Source organism: Papio anubis, chromosome 12 (assembly GCF_008728515.1).
Source record: "Papio anubis isolate 15944 chromosome 12, Panubis1.0, whole genome shotgun sequence".
NCBI classification, from domain to species: Eukaryota; Metazoa; Chordata; class Mammalia; order Primates; family Cercopithecidae; genus Papio; species Papio anubis.
The window spans coordinates 119615006-119636629 of NC_044987.1; the positions used below are offsets into that span (position 1 = coordinate 119615006).

General features: G+C 51.0%; 1 protein-coding gene across 8 annotated transcripts in view; it reads right to left on the reverse strand.

The window, feature by feature from the left end:
* Nucleotides 1-8204: 8204 nt before the first annotated feature.
* SHANK2 (SH3 and multiple ankyrin repeat domains 2) overlaps nucleotides 8205-21624 on the reverse strand; it is a 661289-nt gene continuing 647869 nt past the window's right edge. For 5 of the 8 annotated variants that reach the window (XM_031653797.1, XM_031653801.1, XM_031653800.1 and 2 more), the window contains one exon: nucleotides 8205-12218. In XM_031653797.1, coding sequence (XP_031509657.1) covers nucleotides 11648-12218 — 571 coding nt within the window. In that variant the 3' untranslated portion in view covers nucleotides 8205-11647. Of the gene's footprint in view, nucleotides 12219-15821; nucleotides 15844-21624 lie in introns of all 8 variants that reach the window. The other 3 variants (XM_031653803.1, XM_031653799.1, XM_031653802.1) reach the window with 3 other exon arrangements.

The window sequence follows — 21624 nt, forward strand, 5'->3', positions numbered from 1 at the left end:
AAACATAACTCCCCCGGAGAGGTGCGGCAGACAGAAATGGGAGCTCCCATGCACTCCAGGGGGCATGTCAAATGGTGCCGCCATTGCAGAAAACAGCTTGGCAGATCCTCAACAAGTTCAACATTGAAATACCACAGGACCCAGCAGTTCCACTTTTCAGTATACGCCCCCTCAAAATTGAAAATAGGTGTTCAAAAACTCGTGCACAAATGTTCACAGCAGCCCTATCTACGATAGCCAAAAGGTAGAAAAAACCCAAGTATTCGTCAACTGACAAGTAAATAAACAAAATATGATCTACTCACATAGTGAAATAATATTCAGCCATAATAAACAGCAGAGTTCTGATACCTGCCACAACTTGGATGAATCTTGAAACATTTTACAGTAAGTAAAATAAGCCAGTTACACAAGGACAAATATTTCCTGATTCTATTTATACAAAATGCTCAGAATAGGAAAATCCATAGTGATGTTAAGTGGATTTATGGTTGCCCACAGCTGGGGATGGGGTGGTGTGAACATGGAGGGCCTGCTTATTGAGTATGGGATTTCTGTTTAGGGTGATGGAACTAGGTAGTGGTGATGACTGTACAACATTGAATTTATCTAATGCCAATGAACTGTACACTTAAACATGCTCAGTGAGGACACTCCACCTGAACACATTCTTGCTAGCATCTGCCACGTGCCCACCCATTCTACATTCCCCTTCTGCTTTGTTAACATTTTGTCCTCCACCCCACCCACCCCATTTTGTTCCTGGCAGCACAGTGCCAAGCTAACCACTTGCTCTGCCAGTCTGCCTTGCTTCTAGTTTGCTGCAGACACCATTGTGGCTGATGTGTTGGTAGACATTTCTGGGAAAGCATTGCCTTTTCTGTTAAAAGAGACAGACTCAGCTGTCATAGTCTTGTCTCTTCTTCCTATCTTTGAAGAGAATGTGGTGTGTGGAGGGGCAGCAGCCTTTAGGTGCTGTGAGGTGGTAAGTTTGAAGAAATCTGAGACTTGACACTGTTGAGCTGTCAGACCAAAGCCGGGAACCACCCACCTCTTCTCCAGCACATACTTACTAAGAACATCCTATTCTAGGCACTAGGGCAGTGAACAAGACTGACAAATCCAGGCCCTTCTGGAGCTTACAATTTTGTGTAATATGAAAAGAATAAACCACTATTTGTTTAAATTGCTTTTAATTGAAGTTTCTGTTATTTGCAGCCAAACATGGTATCAACAGACACAACTGTTTACTTCCATTGTTTGATCTACTTCCAGGGGTCAGAGTGAAAATGTTCATGTCTTTGTTAAGATGCCCTGGTCACATAGCTAACAAGCTCCAGAACTTGGATGAGGACAAGAGTTCTTTGAGGCTGGAGCCCAGACTCTGTTTCAATACATGTCTTTTTTATATCTGTCCTACCGCTCTGCACAGACCCCGCCCAGGGTCTGCCTTGTGGGTTGAAGTGTATGCAGCAGCACCATAGTGATGTGAACACCACACCTTCAGAGGACTGGATGTAAGATGATACTGTAATAGCAAAAAGTGGACGTTATCTCGAATGCCAACTAAAAGGGCATTGTCAAGGAATCACACCATACCACTCAATGGGATCTCACACCACCATTTCCATGAAGGTCTGGGGACTGATGGCCAGGCAAGCAAAGTTTGGGGGCTAAAGGGAAGCCAGAGAAGCAGGAGTGGAGGTGTAGGGGCATCATGATTCAACGCAGGGAGAAGGTGGGTATTAGGATTGGAGGTGACTTGGGAGCCTGGATGCGAACTCAGCCTGGTGGTAAGGCTGTGGCAATTCCCCATTTTCCAGTGTGTGCCTAATGTGGTTACATGGCTTTGAAATTCAAAGTGGTAACTTAAAAAAACAAACCTCAAACATGTGCACCCCCACAGGGAAGGAGGGACTTCTCACTGCTCCCTCAAGAGGATGCAGGCATCTAAGAGGACATCAGTATCCCGGCTCCCTCACAGGACACCTGCCTCGTCTGTGGCCCCGCCTCCTGGTCCCAGGGATTGGCTGATGGATGCCCCGCCTACTCCAGCTCAGCCAATCATGGCTCCCCATTCTTTGTCAGTGATTGGTCAATGTGAAGCATGTGACCATTAGGCCGAGAGTCCTCTGCGCGCCTTTTTTAAAGGCGGAAGTTGAGTGCAGGCAAGGCCCGGAAGGTGGGATGGCGGCCGCGGGCGGCTGCACCCTGGCCGGGACCTGGCTGAGGTGGCGAGGGAGTTGTTGGGGGGAAGGTGGCCCTGGCTTTGGCTCCTCCCAGAGTGGGGGCCCCCCGTGACCAATCTGGGCCCCGTCCTGTGGCCCTCGCCCTCCTCACCCAGATCCCTGGCCTGGGAGCCGGGGGCTGCGGGCCCACGAGGAGGGCGAGGCGTCGCTCAGTGAGGACGGCGGCGCACACGGGAGCAAGCCCGGCGCCACCTGAGCTCAGCTGCCTGCGCCGAGGCGCCCGTCGCGTATTGAGAGGAGAATGAGGGTGAGTAGGGGCACAAGTGGAGCGTGCCCCGTGGGTGTGGGTGTGGACGCGCTGGCAGGTGTGGCGGTTTGAGTTCTGCAAACCCTCCGAGCTATGGCGGATCTCGGGTCCTGGAGCGAGGCGCCAGGTGCACGACGCCAGAATCACTGGGGTGCCGGCTCACCGCCGTGAGGGCGCCGGAGGGAGCTGCAGTTCCCCGGCAGCCCTGCCCTTCCTCGGGGTTGGGCCTTTGAGGGGCTGGGGACCTCCCGGGGCGGCGGCCTGGAGCCATTAGTGTTGGTTGAAGTCTTTTAATAACGGGAGGGGCGGGCGGAGTCGTGGGGTTTGAGAGGCTGTGGTTTCCATAGGCCGAGGGTAAGCCTGGTCCAGGTGAGGGCTCTGAGGCGCCCGGCTGGAGTCGGGCCAAGGCTGCAATCTTGGTCCTCACTCAGGGGCGCCTTTGCGGTCTGTGAAGCTCCGCTCAGGTGAGCCCAGGGCAGACACCGTCTCCTTCCGGAAGCTGGGGATTGGGGTACGCGACCCCAAACACCTGATTTGGGGAGAATGGCTGCACTCAGCCCTTCCACTGTGGGTCTCGGGGCACGGGAGTCCCGCACCCTCCCAGCATCCCCTTGGTACCCCGAGGAGCTGCGGGACTTTGCACTCACTGAAACGGGCCCAGGCTGCACAGACATCGTTCCCCTGTGGAGCCCAGCCCTGTGTGCCGGAAAACAGACTCGTGGGGTTTGGGGGTTTCAGCCCAAGCGTCTGCCCAGGACACAGTCTGATTCTGCGGCCGCCGAGAGGACTAGCGAAGTGTTCCTTTCCGCACCCTGGGACAGGACGGGCGAAGTCCGTGGGTCTGGTGGCTTGGGGGAGCAGGGCAGATGGAGGACTCCCAGGCATTTTCCAGGCAGGGGACTAGGAGGGCCCGTGGAGGGGCAGGCCGTGCTCCGGAGGAGTCTGAGCCCTTGGGGAAGCCCCTCTTCCTTACCAGGTGTCTGAGGACCAGATGGAAGCTGCAGGAGTGGGAGTGGCTGTAGCATGGGCACAGCTGCAGTGGGCTGAGGCTGTGAGGGGGCCTCTAGGAGGGGCTGTCCCTGCAGACATTGCCTGAGCCAGGGCTACAGCCGTGCATGAAACAGGCCGTGCCTCCCCAACGGGGATTGTCTTCCAGAGGCATGTGTGGGTGGGGTGGGGCGGGGCAATGGGCACTAATCAGTGAGCAAGTAAGTAAAGCAATAACAGCGAAGGTGGCAGTAAGTGCCGTGGGGATGTGGAAGCGGTTGACTGCAGTGAGTCCCGTTCTAAATCAGGTGATCTGGGAAGCCATGTAGGTACGGGGACCCCACAGGGAGGCGGTGATGAGGTGGCAGTGTGGCTGGAGCCAGGGGAGCAGGGAGGAAGCCCGAAGAGGAGGGTGGGTAGGGCCAGATGGCTCTGGACCTGGTGGGCAGAGTGGCAGAACTGAGGTCAGTGTGGCTGTCTCTGTGTTGCTGCTGTGAATGCACAGGTGGCTTGTGTTTCCTGCTATTTCTAGACCTCTCTTTTTGTGGTTTCCTTCCTTCCTTCCCACTGCACTCTCCGCTTAGCCCTCCGGGGGCCTGCCGGGGAAAGCTGGTCCCGTGCCTGTCGGCGAGGGCGTCTGGTATTTCCCAGCAAGCATACTGGGTGTTAAAGATCTCGGGCTGTGTGGCTTTCCCTGGGGCCTCGATGTCTCTATCAGGGCCTTTGTAGTCACCTTGTATAAGTTCCCACTTGTGAAGATGGAGCTTTTCTTAGCTCTCCCAGGTGGCTCCAAGGCCAGGAGGGCAGCTGGCCATGCCCTTGGCGTTAAGTGGAGCTTCACAGCTGCATGGGGCTGGCAAGCCGTTTCCAGGCTCACTTGGTAGCCATAAGACCCTCTATCTCATCCTTCATTAGCTGGGCCTTTCTCCTCTACCAATGGGGGTGACAGTAGAGGGAGAGGAAGGGGCTGCCCCAGTTCTGACTGGCAGAGAGGGCCATGGGCTGTGGGAGAAAACACGTCGTCATTGTGGTGGGCTAGGAGCTCTGTCATATGGTGGTTGCAAGCAACAGAAATGTACCATGGCTGGCTGAGGCCACAGAGGTGCGTGTTGGGAGGGTTCTGGACGGTTCACAGCCACAGGAGGAAGGCTTCACGGAGGACTTGGGAAGGACTGGCCTCGGGCAACTCTGCTCCCACGGTGAGGTCTCACAGGCTGGGGATAACTTGTGTAGCTTCCTGGAGGCCATGGGCAGTGGCAACTGGTTCTCCAAGCCTCAGTGTCCTCATGAGAAAAGGAGATAGTCACCTTGGTGATACTTAACCTCATAGGATTCTTGTGGGAATTAAAGCAGATCCATGTGTCACATGCCCTCGAAGCAAAGGGGACTTTACAAACGTTGGGTCCTTTCTCTGAAAAACAGGGGTTTCTAGGTCTTGGTTCTCCTGATCCCAGAGGAGTGAATTAAGGTAACCAGATGGCCACTGAATTCAGTCTTAGTTTTCCACAGCCCTGATGTGATTCAGTGGGTAGGGACTCCCGCCTTGCCCCACCTCCTGAATTCTTGGCCCTGCACACACGACGTCAGACGGGGCAGGGAGAGGAAGCACCCTGTGGGTGGAGCAGATTCTGAGCCAGCATGGTTCCCAAGGCCCCGGGCTGGGTTCTCTTGCCTGTAGATAGACTTGGGAAGCTGCACAGCAACCTCTGCTTCTCCACTTGCTGTGGACCTTGGCAAGACTTAGTTTCCTCATCTGGGAAATAGGACTTTAGTTGCTACCTCACAGGGCTGTTATCCACGTGGTGGGTGCAGTGCTCTGAACGGTGCCCGTCCCAGATAGCACTAGGTAGACTGAGTGCTGTTTCCAACCAGTGCTGCCTCTTGGGTACACACACAGAATGCTTGTGCTTGTGGACACCTCTGTGGGGCTTCAAGGGCTACGTGTTCTTCCCACTCCCTGGGTTCTAGGGTTTGGAGAACACGCTTAATTATGTTTTTGCAGTCATCTTGGGCAGAGATGACCACAGGTGGGCGATGGCAGGATGGCTTGCCTTCCAGGAGCACCACGTCAGAGGGGCCGGCCCCCAGATGCAGGTAGCTAGTGAGGGGTCTCCACACTCAGTCCTGTGAACTGGGCCATTTCCATGGTCCCCACCTCGCGGGGGCCTAGGGCCTGGCTGCCAGGTCTTACCCAGTGGCTGTGGGCAGTGCCAGGGCCCCTCCTCTGGCTGTCAGACACATGCTTCACACTTGGAGCAGAAAGTAGCAGCACATGTGGAGCAGGGTGACCAAGAAGCCTTGGCCACCTCTCCGTGAGCACCGTGCAGGTTCTTGGATTATTGGCTGCATTGTTGCCTGAAACTACACAGTCTGGATTCCAGTGGACTCTTCTGGCTGGTAAATAGCCACACTGATTAATAGTCTATGAGCTCAGCAGGCACAGTGGGGAGTTCTGGATCTGAGTAGCTCCTCACTCCCTTGAGAGATGCGTGTGGCAGGACAGCACGTGGCAGTGCTCTGCCTCCAGAACCTCTGCGGCCTGTTTGTGGGGTGCCCCCGAGAAGATGGGGCTGCTGCCACTCCCATCTGTCCAGAGTCCCACAAATGCTCACTATTGCTGTGGCTATTCTGGTCCCGCAGGCAGATGGCAGCCCTGATATGCTCACTACACCCCAGGCTCATCCTCTAGAAAGGCAGAGGCTGCTCAGGGAAGCTTTGCACTTAAAGCAAATGGAGCATGACAGCATTGAGACAAGAATTACGCTGATGTACTTCTCACATCGTTTTTTTTTTGTCAAAAGAAAAACACACATGTTGCCACTTTCACTTGTGAAAAATGGAAAGTTTTCCTGCAATGAGTGGCCTCAATCACTAAAAATGAATTTGTGTATATTTATAACAAAACGTCGAAATGATTGATATTGATGGCTTCGTTAAGCATTACCAATGAGTACCACCAGAGGGCGGCACAGCACAAGGGGAGGAGGTCAGAGAGCCCAGGGCTCCTGTGGTTAAAATGTCTTTTCTCCTTTCCGTGAAAATCCTCAAACACATTTTGTATTTTAATTAAATGAAAATGCTGAAAATGATACAGTAGAGAGCACTTTTAATGGAAAATTAATTGATAACACAATCTTATTTCAATTTACTTTTTATTTTTTAACTTAAACGACTGTGTATTTTCCACAGTCTTATGATGAGAAAGGCTCCAGAATCACGTGTAGGTGTCCTCAACATTTCATAGCTCGAACCGTCCTTTCTTTACGTTGTGCATTGATATGGGCTTCTCAGTTCAGAAAACAAGGCACTATAACTATTTTATCAGCTACATTAATACATTGAAGATATATTTATCCTTTCATGAAAGATACAGCATTTGAATACAATATGGTTTTATGCAGATCAGGTTCAAAACACCCAAGGCACACACTTAATTTTTTTTTTCCTTTTTTTTCTTTTCTGTGTTTATTTGAAGGCTCGTATTAAAGTTTCAAAATTGCCATGAACAAAGAGTTCTAGAGTGGAATCAATGGACAGGGATTGTTGTAATTTTGAACATAAAACGGTAAAGACTGTGGAATGTAGAACAAGTTACAGGAACGATAAACAAAATCACCAATACAGCATGGATTAGAAATCAAAGTGATCAGATCTGCGGAAGTCTGAGAAACAAGTCTGGAAATTCTCTGATTCCCCACAAAGCATGGGCAGTCCTGTCTGCATGCAGCTGCTGTGGTCACCCAGCCACTGTGGAATGTTCACCTACTTGCATGGGTACATGGATGTCTACAAATACAGAAACACATTCCAGTTCACCAGTTCTTAAAATGCCTCCAATTTCAAGTAAAAGAAAAAAATCTTCCAATAATTTTCCTAGTAAGGTAAACGAATATATTCATCTAGGAAAAGTGGTCTGGAAGAAACCATTGGAAGCAAAGTCTAGGGGGGTGCCAAGGTTTGGGAGAAACTTGGATGGTGAAGCGGGAGAGCTTGAGGGTGAACTACAGAAGATATGAGGACTGGAATTTTTCCTGAACATGGAAGCATAGTGGCTGCTGCTCAACTGGGGAATGTGCCAAAGTAGAAGAAACTTTAGGAACTAAAGACAACAAACAAGTTTTCACTGGTGAGGCCAAAGAAGAAGTTCAACGTTTAGGTTTAAAATATGCTTCCCTAAAGCGGAGGGATGGCCCATGTCTTCCTGGCTTAGTTCTTTGCCAATAGACACAAATTCTCTCTTGCTCCAAGCCTTAGCATGTGGCTCGCTTGTCAACCAGAGAGGCGGCCCAGTTCTGCCACTCCCTTGGCCTTATGGCTAGAAGACACCCTGCTGGGGTGTGAGGAGACTGGACCCTGAGGGAAGGGTCCGGATCTGGCTGGCCCTCCACGGCACCACTGCTTCCACCCAGAACAAAAGGAAAAGCCGAGCCTCAGCTCCATGCCTATAGCAGCGGTCACAGAAGCAGATTTTGACGTTTTGCATAATTCTGAAATAACGTACATGTATCCACTGATAAATTGAGAATAATTTAAGGAAATGGAACCAAGGCAAATTAGCTCAGTGACAGGAGCCTATTTGCTCGATGAGAGAGATTTTTCTGGTCAGTTTTAGAGAGGCAGAGCTGGCCACAATGCTTGAGATAACCTACATTAGATTGCAAGTCGGGCAGCTTTTTGTTTAATTCAGACAGTGTTCACTGTTTGCAATCAGAACCACAACCTTAGTGCAATAGTATATTTATTTTTGTACAGTAATTTTGGTTGCCATACAAGAGATTTAAGGATTGGGAGAAAGTGCAAATTACAGGAGCTTTTTTTTTTTTTTTTTTTATAAAGTCTAAAAAGAATAAAAGCACAAAAGTAACAGCAACATAGATAATGCGAACACGTGTTGTTACACAAACTATAGTGTGAAACGTATTAGTATTTAAAAAACAAAAAAAAATTGTTAATGGGAAAATCAATATTGTGGCCCACACACAAAAAGTCATTGCCAGATCAACTGGATAATGCTTGCTTGTTCAATAACTGAGAAAAAATTTACCATTTTATTAACTAAAGTATCACAAATAATTCACTTTGTGATATGTAAAGTTCAGCAAATCAACAGTCACATTGAGTAATTTTTATATTATGTGAATTAACTTAAAATGTGCACAGACACCCTGGAAAAGGTATCTTGGCAGGTATACATAATTTACATTTTGAGAGATTTGGGTTTTGTATACACAATATTACAGAAACTAAGCATGTAAATGCAGTTTATTTAAATTACAGTATGTAACAAAAGTTGATCTTAAAACCTGGAATAATATCAACATGATCTTTAGATGAGCAGTTTAACATTTGTTCCACCATTAAAGAGGGGCATGGAATAGGGCCTGGTCCTAACATGTCCCAAAGGGGGAGAACAGTGGGTGGTGATTTGAATGAGGAACTATTGCTTTCAGTACCAAAATAAGCAAATAGAGATAGAGACCGATTCATCTTGGCAACATGTGTTTATTTGTTGGTCAGTGCAGGTTCTGATAGGTCTATTACTTCTCTATAATAAGACAGTGTAAAAATAAGCTATGTTATCAGCTCTTTAGTCTTGCAGCCAGCTTGCTTGTGGTTAGTGGCATGTGGCTTGGAGTCTCTTTAAGAAAGGGAATAACATCTGGCCCTCACCAACTGGCTGCCAAAGTTCAGCAAACCGAAGTCACTGAGTTGCGACTGGTTATCGTCTGCCAGCAGTTTCCTTTACTCTCCTTTGAGCTAGTGTTTTGCCTGGTACTGAGCACAGAGGTAATACCAACTGTAGGCCCAGGGAAAGCGCCATGCCAAAGGGATGGACTCACGGAATTTTGCAGTATCATCAAATGGAAGACAAATTAATGGCCAAACCACCATTTTTACATTTTCTAAAATATGGGGCGGCCTCAGCAGGCCATCTGTAGTATCCTGTCGTGAAATTTCTCTAGAGTAATACTTATTCATCTCACCATGGAAAAACTGAAAGCACGTGGAAGTAAAGCGCCTTAATATTCAACTGATCTCAAGTTGGTTTGAATCATTTCAAATACAAAGATTGACCTGCAAAAGGTTTTGGAACAGAAGGTCCAAAAACTTGGTTTCCAAATCGGGTGTGTGGCTGGAAAAGCGCGTGTGTGTGGTGTGTGTTTTGTTTTTGTTTTTGGAGAAACTGCTGCATTATGAATTGTAACCACTTTGAAGAAATTGTCCTTCAATGACGAAGTTCTAGCAAAGATAGAAAATATAACACAGCTCTGCTGGTTCAGATGCATCCAAATAAGGTTGATTTAAAAAGGTCATACTTTTATAATTATTCCACAGAAATAGTATTATTAAATCACAAAAGTTTTTTTTTTTCTTTAACTTTCTAGCACTGAAGTGGCACAAAGGCTGCCTAGTAGACCAGCCACTTTTTTTTTCTTAAAATATTGTGCTTATAAACTATCTGTACAACTATTTAAACTTGCAGTAAAGAAAGAGATTTTAAATTGCTAAATTTTATGTGTTCATTCTAGAGCTGTTCCAGACCTAATCAAGAAAAAAAGGAAAAAAAAAAAAAAAACATGTTTTATAATTAGAGATGGGCTGAGCTAGTTCTGAAATCATAATAAAACCAAAAACCTGACATTCGAGTATCCTCCAAATGGGGGAGAATGTGCTGGAAGCCTGACTGTGTGTTTTGTGGCCCATGTGCATCTGGTGACCTCTTTTGGAAATTCGAGGTATTGTTATGGGGTGGAGGGACTCCGGGGAAAGAAAGGGGCAGGGCTCAAGAAAGCCTTGCCAGAGAGGCTGACCTGGCAGCCCAGGAGACCTCCCTGCTTTCCTCTCCTTACGCCTCTGCTTTTGCTCTGATCCTGCCGCCCACCTTCTGTTCTCAACCCTGGGTTCTGTCTATATGCCATACCCACTGGGTCCTCAAAGAAGCTATTGTACTGTTAAGACAAGCTGGTGGGATTCCTAGACACCCAGAGCGATAGGGGAAAAGCCTCTAAGTACCATCTTCCCTGGCCTCCGAGAGCAAAAGGACTGTCTCAGCAGAGATGCTCACCCTTGGCTGGGCACAGAACTGAGAATGCTGTGCCCGCCCAGCTCCCAGAGGAGACGCTGTCTCACTGGCAGCTGCATGTGCCCGCCGTGAGCCATGCGTCTTGTCCTTCATGTCAAAGTGGATGCTCACCTGCTCTGATCTTTGCAGAGCTCAAGACATCTTCAATTAAAAAGAATTCTGAGAGGCAGAGAAGCCCTGATTCTCCATCCTGGATGGGTGCTCCTGGCAGACAATTGCTCTTGTCCTGGAGACCTGGAGCTTGGGCCGCAGCATGCTGGCTGGCTCCCTTGGCCAGGTCTCCTCTCCATTGTGGAATCGTGACTTTGTGCTTTGACTAACTCCATGTGACTTCTGCTTGGCCACCTTGGAATTACGCTAACAGATTTGCAGAAATAAAGAAAGAAAGCTAAGCAAAGCTGGGCACGATCCCATCCAAACTCCCAGCACTGCCAGGAACCTCATGGCCAAGGAGCCATGGATGCAAACCACAGGAGGAGATGGGGAAAATAATCTGTGTAGGAAAAAGTTTCTCTGCCTTTCAGGCCCATTACAGGGCACTGGACAAATGCATCTGGGAGCATCTCACTGCAAGCCAAGTGCAGGAGAAAGAGGGGCAGGTGAGCATCAGGTGTCCTCCAGGAGGCCACAGGACTGAGGAAAGGCCTTGTGCCGGGGCCTGGGGTGGTGAGAGCTGCCCGGAAAGCAGAGGACGGAGGTCTCAGGAGGTATCTAGAGTGCACTGGTGTCTGCCTACAAGAGCTAGGATCCCGTGCAAAATCAACGGGGAGCCTCTCGGACCCAGCAAAGCGAGGCCACCTGCATGCTGGGCGGCAGGCTGGGAATCTCTTTCCATGTTAGAAAAACTCTCTCCCCTTGTCCCATGTTTGATAGAAACTGCCCAAGACACCCACATGGTGAGCCAGGGGTCTGAAGACCCAGCCATGTTGTGGACACAACTCAGTATTTCTTTGGGTACCAGGAGACAAACCCATGGAGTGGGGTTGATGTTCACAGACTTCGCTTGGCATTCAGATGTTTCAGCACGAGCCCATCTCTACTTATAACAAGAGCAGTCTGCGAGGTGGAGAGCAGCCGTCCTTATCTGTCCAGCAGCTGTTTCAAAGCCCTTTCTATGTTCATTCTGTGCCCAACTCGAGTCACCCCAAGATCGATGAGGTCCTCCTTCTGCAGGTTTGGTAAGTGACTGCCGTCGATCTCATTGTCCATGAAGGCCTCTTTATGTTCACCCAAGTTTAGACTTTCCAGCCAATCGGCCACGTCTGGTTTAGTCCACAGGTGGACAGGTTTAGTTGTAAAAGGCTTATTTGAGATTGGCTGTTGCAGTATCGAGGGGGATGGCGACCTACTGCGTCCCGCTGGGTTCAAGCCAAATAGATCCCCGGAAGGGGGCTGGCTTGGAAGGCTAAAGACATCTGAGAGAGTGGGAGAAGGAGAGGCGGCGGCAGCAGACAGGGGGGCGGGCAGGGTCTCTTTGTTCATCTCTGTTGGCGAGACCACAGGGCTTGGGGCACGTCTTGTTCCTGAGGTCCTGCTTTCGTAGTCGGGGGGCCGGCTCTGCAGGGTGATGGGTTGGGAGGTGCCGGGGCGAACAGTGAAGGTGACCGTCGTGCTCCGTGTACCTGAGATGGTGCTCATGATCTCCGGGCTTCTGAAACAGCAACAACAGAGAAGACCGTCACAAGGCAGGTCACCGAGTCAGGGCAGCTGGGTGCAGATCACCAAGGAAGGCGAAGGAGATGCCCAAACCATGCCAGAGTGTCTAGTGGCAGATGCGCTGGCAGTGAACAAATGATTTGCCATGCCAGGGTTGGGGAGGGGGAGAAAGGAGCCAGAGCAGAGGTGGAGACACCAGAGCACACCACGTCAGCCCACTCACCTGAACTGGGACAGAGGAGCTGGGGGACCTGCCTGTGCTGGGGGGCAGGGCCAGGGGGGCCCTCAGGAGGGTGGCCACTGAGGCACTTGGAAGGGGTCCCTTGAAGAGGGTATGGAGACAGGGACATGTGGGATCCTGTCCCCTGGACAGAACGTGCCGGGTAACATCTCCAGCGCCTCAGCTTCAGTAGGTGGGAGGGCGCACACCTGAAGGAGAGGCCCCTCTGAGCTGCCTGGCAGCCTTTGGCTTTTTGGGTAAATGGACAAGAGCAGGGCAGGATCATTTCCAGGCGGCCCTTTTCAGTGACTGGAACCCCTGTAGCCATGTAGGGCACTCAGGGTTTGAGATCACCCAGAAACACAGCAGGGCGTGGCTTGTGTGGCCAGCGTGGGCTGTGCTCACCTTCCTGAGGCAACGCTGTCCAGCACCCACCCAGTGCACAGTTTTGTTGCAGAAGGAGCTGGGGTGCACTGTGTTATTTTTAACCTCTTTAGCTCACTGGTAGGACACACGGGCCTTACTGAAAAGCAGAACGCACGAGGAGTCCTGTGTTCCCCAGGGTGGCCATGGGCGTCCCCGAGGGTCCCCTGTGCCTTGCCACTCTGGCTAGGCAGGCAAAGCCCTCAGAGCTCAAGTCAGGACGAACCTTCCAGCTCCAATCTTTACTGGCCCCAGGGAGGTGGCCAGATGGCTCCTACAGGCAGGAGGTCCCATCTCAGGGCCAGAGAAGTCCGAGTCCTCACACTTACCCACATGGAGGTGGCCTTTCACACATCACTTCCTCACGGGCTTTGGACAAGGCCCATGGCAGGCACTCTCCACACCAAGAGAACAACTGCCACTCTGGGCCCTGGTGCGTGTTTTGCTGTCCCCACACTGAAAGCCCATTCATCCTATTGCCCCTAGGAAGGCCACAGCCACTGGGGAGAGGGAAGAGAGGTGTGGGTCTCTTGCCTTTTGGGCCCATTCACTTGGATATGAACAGCCCACCCACTACTTCTGGGAAGATCCATCCTACCACAGCTCTCTCTTCAAGACCTGGACTTGAGAGATGTCTGCTGGAGCCCTGGCTCTGCCAAATGCCAGCTTGGGTGCACTTTTCTCCCGTCTCCACATCTTCCCGCATGAAGTGGGCTCCTCTCCCTCCTACGTGGCAGGTTACCCCGGGTGGAGGGGCTCTGGAGAGCATGAGGAGTGCACTGGTGTGACATCATGACCGTGAATGGTGGTGGGCTGCAGTGTCTCAGTGAAAGGGTCATGGGCAAGAGGGGGAGAGCTGCGAACAGTAGAGATGCTGCTGTGTGGGGAGACTCCCTGGAGGGCAAGACTGAAGCCCCTGCCCATCTGCTGGGGGCCGGTTCATCGACTTGCATTGGGGCTGTCCTTTGGAGCTCAATGGCTGACCAGTTAGAGCAGCACTTCCGAAAGAGGAGCCTACAACCCTTCATAGAAACCACCTGGGACACTGGTGGGCAGTGAGGACTCCTGAGCTTGTCTCAAACCTATGGAAGCAGGAGTGCTGTGCATGGGGACCAGGTGTCTGCAATTAACAAACTCCCTGGACACTGAGACACTGAACCTTAGAGGCCATTTGGTTAGGCCTTGGTTTTCATTCCAGGGTATGCACAAAGCTAATGGCCCAGAACCCTCCAGGAGCTAAAAGCAAAGAGAGTGAGCTAGAGATGGGCCCCGCCGCTGGTCCAGTTGTCTCTCTGGTTTTTCTTTTCTCTTTCTTCACCGTGGATGTGTATTTGGGTGAAACCACCCATCAGTTACCTAGGTGCCCCTAAGCTGTGGGACACTTCCCTGCTTGATGTTAGTCACTGTTGCTTAAAGTGTGGAGTAGTTCATAGTGAGAAAGGAGGAGCAAATCTGAAAGGGGCCTGTGCTGTGGACTGAGGCTTCCATCCTGCTATGAGAAGTGTTTGCAGGGGCTGGTGGGGGCACTGCTGGGCCAGGGACCCCATCCACCCACAGGGTGTTCACCTGCTATTTTCCAGAGGGCTGGGTGCCCCTGAGTGGGAGATGTTACAAACCAGGCACCCCCATCTAGAGCCTGCCCCCACCCTCAATGGGGGCTTGCTGGTCATTGGTTGTACTGGTCACACCAACAGGCATAAGGCAGGTGAGACTCTGAGGATTCCTCTACTGTTTCTGGGCCCAGTTACTCACAATCAAGAAATCGGAGGCCAGGCAAATCCCAGCACTTTGGGAGGCCAAGGTGGGTGAATCATTGGAGGTCAGAGGTTTGAGACCAGCCTGGCCAATAGGGTGAAACCCTGTCTCTACTAAAAATTAAAAAAAAAAAAAAAATTAGCTGGGTGTGGTGGCGGGCACCTGTAATCCCAGCTACTGGGAGGCTGAGGCAGGAGAATTGCTTGAACCCAGGAGGTGGAGGTTGCAGTGAGCGGAGATCATGCCACGGCACTCCAACCTGGGCAACTGAGCGAGACGACTTCTCATAAAAACAAAAAACAAACAGAAAACCTGAAATCAAATCAGAGTCCAGTGGGGCTTCACAGCAGGGGAGAGGGGCCAGCACCCTCTAGTATCTCAGTTTACATTCTCAAGAGAGAGGTGGCCTATGGACATAGGATACATGAAGAAACCTGCAACCCCCCCTTCTCTGGTACTCAAAGAGGTTTGAAAGACCAGCTCCAGTTCCAACTTAAGTTAAAACTGGGGGTGCTGTGGCCTGTTCTTCTGTGTCTATTCCAGAGTCACAAGAGCACAGGTTTTGGGGAAGGCTTATTTGTCTACACTGATAAAACAATTAAGCCAAGATGATTGAAATCAAATAACGGGTAAGTTGAAAGTCCCTGCATTCAGAGGTGATTTAGGGTGTTAATTAGGGCCAAGGACCTTGGGGCACAGGGAATGTTTCCTATAAAATGGGAAAATATCTTACAAGAAGACACATGCCCACAGAGGACTAGGGGAGGAGGGTAGCTGGGGTAAAGTTCTGGTCTCCATGTGCTTTTGCTAAAGCTGACTGCATGGTGACTGTGCCTGCAGCCCTGACTCTGGGCAGCTCCACGGTGGCAGCATGGCTGGGGCCTGGCCTTGGTGCTCACCAGGCCTGTGAAGCAGAGGCAAGTGAGCCCCAGAGTGACAGCACCTGCTTCATACCTGGGCAGTATTCACCACGGGTATCTCTGGCCCAGAGGGTTGCCCCAGTGTCACCCTCACTGGGAAAATACCCAGCTGTTCCCAGGTAGTTTGGATTGATTTTGGCTTTTGTCAGGAAAGGCTCTGCAGGCAGCTGTGTGTGTGGTTAGGAAGCAAAGAGGAGGCTCTGCAAACACCTTGGTGGGCAGCGGGAGCGTGAGAGTGGCACACACGGGGTCACGCAGCAGCACGGCAGGTGGCACTTACTTCTGTTCAGCACGACCCTCTTCTGTTAACATCGGTCATGGGAGCAAATGAAAATGAAAAATGGAATGACTTGAGACAACACTGCAAAAATTAATGAACAAGAAAGGAAGAAACAGAAAAAAGCTGCTTTCGACAGATGAAATGAAGGCAGTGGGGCAGACCCTGGCTGAGAGCCCATCCGTGGTAGTCCCTCCGGCCTGCCACAGCCTGCCCAGAGCTGAAACATCAATATGGCGTCACTTTCTTAGGGAGCGTGGGAAACTCACAGGCTTGCCTTCTCCTTCTTTGGCTTGGGATAATGTAACCACTTGTAAAGAAGAAAAATAACCAGGAAAAAAGAAAGAAAATAGTGGCATTGGAGTGAAGTTCACCTCTGCCTGAAGCCCACTGAGAAGCAGCTTATTGCCAATTTCCTACCTCAGGTGTCTGGACTGTCTTTCCTGAGGCTTAGGGAGGATAAACGAACATTCCTGGCCGGGGAGGGCACCCCAACAGGACAAGTGCTTTGCTTCAAGTCTGCATCACAAGATAACAGCCCAGCCGTTAATCACGGGGGTGTCACGTGCTTGGGGCCTGCCAATGTCCTGCCCAACATCGCTATAGAAAATAACTGCCTGCGAGTGTGAGATGCAGGGTGCAGGCCACCCTGGGCTGCCCGCCCTGCCCTCCTCACCAGCTTGACTCTCTTGGTTAATCACATTGATGATATGCACTGGATCTTCCCGGTTGCACAGATGGTTACGTTGCTAAGCAACCACTGGGTTCCCAGTCGGAACACACAGGAATCTGCTGCCCTGATTTAGAACACAGACACATATACACACTCACACCCAACTCCCCACCAGGTCACCACTGTCTACCCTGCCTTTTAAATCAAATCCATGTAGAAATGTGAGAATTAAAAAAAAAAAAAAGGTAATTGAGACACTCAAAGAGGTGCTGTTATTTCATCAGTACAAGTTAATTGGGGTGCGGTAAGTAAAGAAGCAAGTGGCTTTTTCACTGTTTACAAATTCAATTTGGCTTTTTTTTTTTTTTTTTTAGACAAGGTCATGCAGCAATCATAGCTCACTGCAGCCTCAACCTCCTCAACTGATCCTCCCGCATCAGCCTCTGGCATAGCTAGAGTAATTTGTTCTTTAACTGTAGCTGAACATGGACCAGGGGCTGGTCAGTGACGCTGCTTAGGTATGCTGGTTCTGTCCCTCCCATGAGCCGCCTGTCAAGGGCCTGCTGGGCCCGGCCAGCACTGGGGCTGGACTTGGAGCCTGTCAACATATGTTCTCTCCAGCACACTGCACGCCTCTGCATTTTAGTGATGAGCCTCCATCTTGCATGAAAATAGCACTTATTTCCAAACTGCTTTCTTATTTATTCCATCTTTATAGCCTCCTGATGAGCAGGGCATTGAAAAGATAGAACTGGAGGCACCAAGTCCTTACCTAGCTTGCCCGAGGCCTGGATGTGGGGACTGGAGCCCACACTCTCACCTGTGCCATGCTTTATGTTGTGTGTCTCAGCAGCTGCCAGGCCTCCGCCTCATCCCCAGCTCTGAGTGCCATGAGGGGGTCCTGGTGGTCTAGTTTTAGTCCTCGAGGCTGGCCCAGAACAGGGGTGGAATAAATAATTTTTGACTGAAGTGTTGATGGATAATATATCCTTTTCTCAGATCAGAAAGTTAAGGGACTTTGCCGAGTTACAGAGCCAGACCTGGGAGCAGGGCAGGCAGCCTGAGGCTCTGCAGCAGTTCCACCAGGAATCCAGGTTTTCGCGCCTGGAGGTTCACAGCTAGGATCAAGAAGGTGCCCAGCTCTTGGGAAGAGAGATTCACCCTGTGATATGCTTTTGCCAAAGAGGCCTCATGTCCAAAATGGGGAGGAAGACTCTGACTTGAGATCCACCTGTTGACGGGCAAGGACGAGGCACTCGCATTCATCCTTGCCCAACTCCCACAAGTACCAGCCCCGGTGGATGCACAACCTTACTAGTGCCCCCAGCCATCCACAGTCGCATTCACTGACATCACATTCACGTTTCTATCAGGGCCTGGAAACCCTCACACCACCCTGCTGGTGCCGAGGTGCTGAAAACACCGTGAGGCAGCTTCTAGTACCAAGTCAGTTTTGGAGCAGTCTGTGCTCTGGGACCAGCTGGGCAGAGATAATTTTTTAACAGCCTAAAATTATCTGAAAATCAAGAGGCTGTCAGGATAATACTGCAGAGATCCCAGGAGGGACTGGAGGCCTTGGCAAGGGGAGGCAGGTACGTGAGGCAGCGGGCACAGGGGCCTCGGGAGGAAAACTCGCCTGAGCTCACATCCAGGTAGCCTGACGACTCAGACGCCTCTGGGACCTGGAGTTTCACAGGACAAATCTTCCTCAAGCCCATCCATCCCATGGGGAAGCGAAGGCCAATCTCGAGATCCCTTCTGGACCTCCCCCACTGCAAAGGGCTGGTGACCTGGAGGGGACTCTGGGGAACTCTTATAGGCCATGCCCCCTAACAGAAGCCATGGGGGACCCCCACAAGCACACTCACTGCTCTGTTGCCCCCACATACACAGAGTGACTGTGAAGCTGGCCTCTGCCATGGAAGTGATGGTAAAGAACATCAGATGTATCTGGCTTTACAGTCGGCGCCTGGTATGTGTCAATTCTCTCTCAATAAAGCTGGAGGGCAAAGGACACCTGGAGCTCCTGGGTCATAGCAAGTTTGTTTTGGGTCAAAGCATATAAGTCAGGCAAGCTGCTGTGTTTTCCTGGGTTCCTTAGGCACTTATCCCTTGAGTCTACCTGTTTGTCTCCAGTGTGCAGGCCCTACACTCCCACAGCAGCCTCCCTGTGCCACCAATGGATTCACCTGATCACACAGCTGCCTGGGCTTTTTTTTGTTCAGGAAACAAAGTCTGGTCATGCCAAGGCTTTGCTGAAGCCCTCTGAAGGCAGCCGTATCTGGAACTCCACCCAGCTCATGCCCATGGCCTGCAAGCCCCTTGTGACCTGGCCCTGCCCAGCCCTCCTCATCTGGCCATGGTTTCATGAGCACGGAAGGCGCTTTCTGGCCTCACGGCCTTGTATTCTCTGTCCCATGCTGGGATGCTCCACTCCTGGTTTTCTGCAAGGCTGGCTCCTTTTTAAATTTCTGGTCATTCAAATGTCATTTCCTTACAGAGTGTCAGTCCCTTTCTGCACATGCTCGCTGTAACCTGCTAGGGCATCATAGTCAGCCCTTTCTGTGTGTGGTCAGGGTTAACCTGCTGGTGTCCCATGGCTCTCTTCTGTATGTGGTTATTGTAACCTGCTGGTGCATCATAGCTCGTTTCTGCACTGGTGTCACTAACCTAGTAGCGTGTTGTGGCTCCTCTGTGGCATTTGTCAGTTTGGGTTGGTCTTATTATTTGTTGTCCACTTCTCCCCTCGAGAATTTGAGCTCCCCAAAGGGAGGGGCATCTGGAATGTTTTCTTGTTCAGTGATAAATCCTGGGCACAGCATGGTGCCTGGCACATAAAGGCAATCCCTAACTTTGTGGAGTGAATTATTAGTGACGGCATTGCTGCCCCATTCTGAGGGCCCAGGCATCCTTGTTGGTGTATTCCTCATTACTCTGTAGCCTCAGCCTGGCACTGGGCTTGTAGAAAGTGGCCCAGTGAACTCCTGACTGGTGAACTCAGGAGACGGTGGGGCTGGGCCGTGATTCCAAGCCTGAGTGTCCAGTCGGTCTCCCAGGCCTGCACCTGAGGAGCTTCAGGCTCTGAGCTTTTGCAGCCCCAGGCTCCTGTGCTGGGACCCCCAGTGTGTGGCACTGTCAGGCCTCTGGGCTGGCAGCTGTTGTCTTGGCTTTCTGTGGAGGAGGGACCACTGACTCTTCACGGAGACACACTCACTCTTCCTTCCCCAAACCAGTTTCCTTCACTTTGATCCAGTTGGAGATCAAAGATGAGATTACCTCCTGGAATAATCAGGCCAGGTGGTCCTGGAACACTTTTCTCAGAATTTACGCCTCCATTCTTGGCAGGGCGCTTTCAGATCACCCTGGGAGACGCCTCTAACATGATGTACTTTTTTCTCTCTTAACATTATGTACTAAAGAGAACTACTTCATCATCTTCCTTTCGTCAGCATCTTTGTAATTAAGGTGCCTGCAAATTCCATGTCATCCTTGACTTCAGGGAAGAACTGGGAGCAGCAGAGACTCATTCATGGCTCAAGTTAAATCACACACACCCAAGGAAAACGAGGATCTAGTCGTTTAATCTTTAGCTGCTTCCTTTGATCCCATCCTGGATTCTTGCAAGAAGTGAAAAGAAAGGAAGATTCCAAGGACGAGACGAGCTTTAAAAGGGTCATGTTCAGCTGAGGTTTCTGCCCATTTCGTGAATGAACATTTGAGGAGCAACTCTAAAAACAGTCCCTTTCTTGGGCAATCAAAACTTGCTTCTATGGAAATGGGATTTTTACACCACTGCTTATCTATTATTTCAAAAAAGCATGGCTGGTTTTCAATTTTCCCTGGAAAAACTCATTTCTTTTTCCTCAGTAGGAATTCCCTTCATCCAATTTCGTGCCTCATTTTGCCCAGGGCCATTCACAGCTCTTAATTTTCAGATGCATTGAAAAGGGGTGGTGAGTCGCCAGGCAGGTGAGCTCAGGTGAGAGTTCTTAAGGCTCCCTCTGATCCTCAGATGATCAAATGCCCAGGGCCCATCAGTGAAGGCCATGCCCAGCAAAGGAGACGTGCCCAGAGCTGGGTCTGTGGCTGAGAGGAGACAGCCCTCACGGCAAGGGGGGCAGCTTTGTTGCCCTGGCAATTCTGGAACCCCTGGTGGTGGTTGACTGACCCCCCCCCACTTGTCCTTATCAGTGTGTCCCGTGACTGGCACACCTCCATGGGGCTTTGTCCCAAGTGCTCAGCCTGGTGAGGTTATTAGATCCAAGAAGCAAGGGTGAGGGAGAGAATTGAGCCTAGTTTAGTGCCTACAGCGAATGCCCTTCATCTTTGTCCTCCGGCTTTAGGCCATCCTATTTCTAGTCCAACCCTGAGTGTAAAGTGTAACCCTTGGCTGGGAGCAGGAAGGAACAGACATGGCCTCTGGGAGCTTGGCAGTGCCAGTGAACCCCTAGTGACTAAGCCTGCTGTTATCAGCCACAGGGTGACCTCCTAGTGACTAAACCTGCTCTTAGCCTCATGGTGACCAAAGAGCTTGGCCTAAGGGGAGTCAGAGGCCTGAGAGCAGTCCTGCCCATGGCAGTCTCAGCCTTGTAGGTGTTTGCTTTGCCAGTTGGTCATTCCTTCCAAGGCAGTCCCTGGCTCCCACAAGGTCAGGAGTCAAACCCTGAGCCAGCTCCGTGGGTTGGGGGTCTAGCTCCACGTCTTCCTGTGAAGTACCCTTGGCTCAGTAGATTCACCGCCCTGCCCTCGGGTTCCTTGTTGGCGCAGCGGGAAAAATTACAGGCCCTGGCTCAGGGGTGCCGTGGAATGCGGTGCCTGGCATTTGGTGAATGCTTTGTGTCATAGGTGTGGGCTCCTGTTCTTACTGTAAGAGAGCCGGGCTATAAATAACAGGACAGCTGGGAGGCGGCCATTCTTGGCTCCCAAGCGTGGGTCGGCAGTGGTATGCAGCTGCTCTCCTTCAGAGTCCAGCAGGATTCTGCCCTGTGAGGTCTGCTTTGAGCCAGGCCCCCACTCAGGGTCCCTCTGGAGCAGTGCAGGGCAGAGAAACCCTAGAGACACATAAGGTGGAGTCCCGCTCCCCTGTGGGCACCCCAGGAGCCGGCCCAGCCTGAAGACGAGTAGAGGGGACGA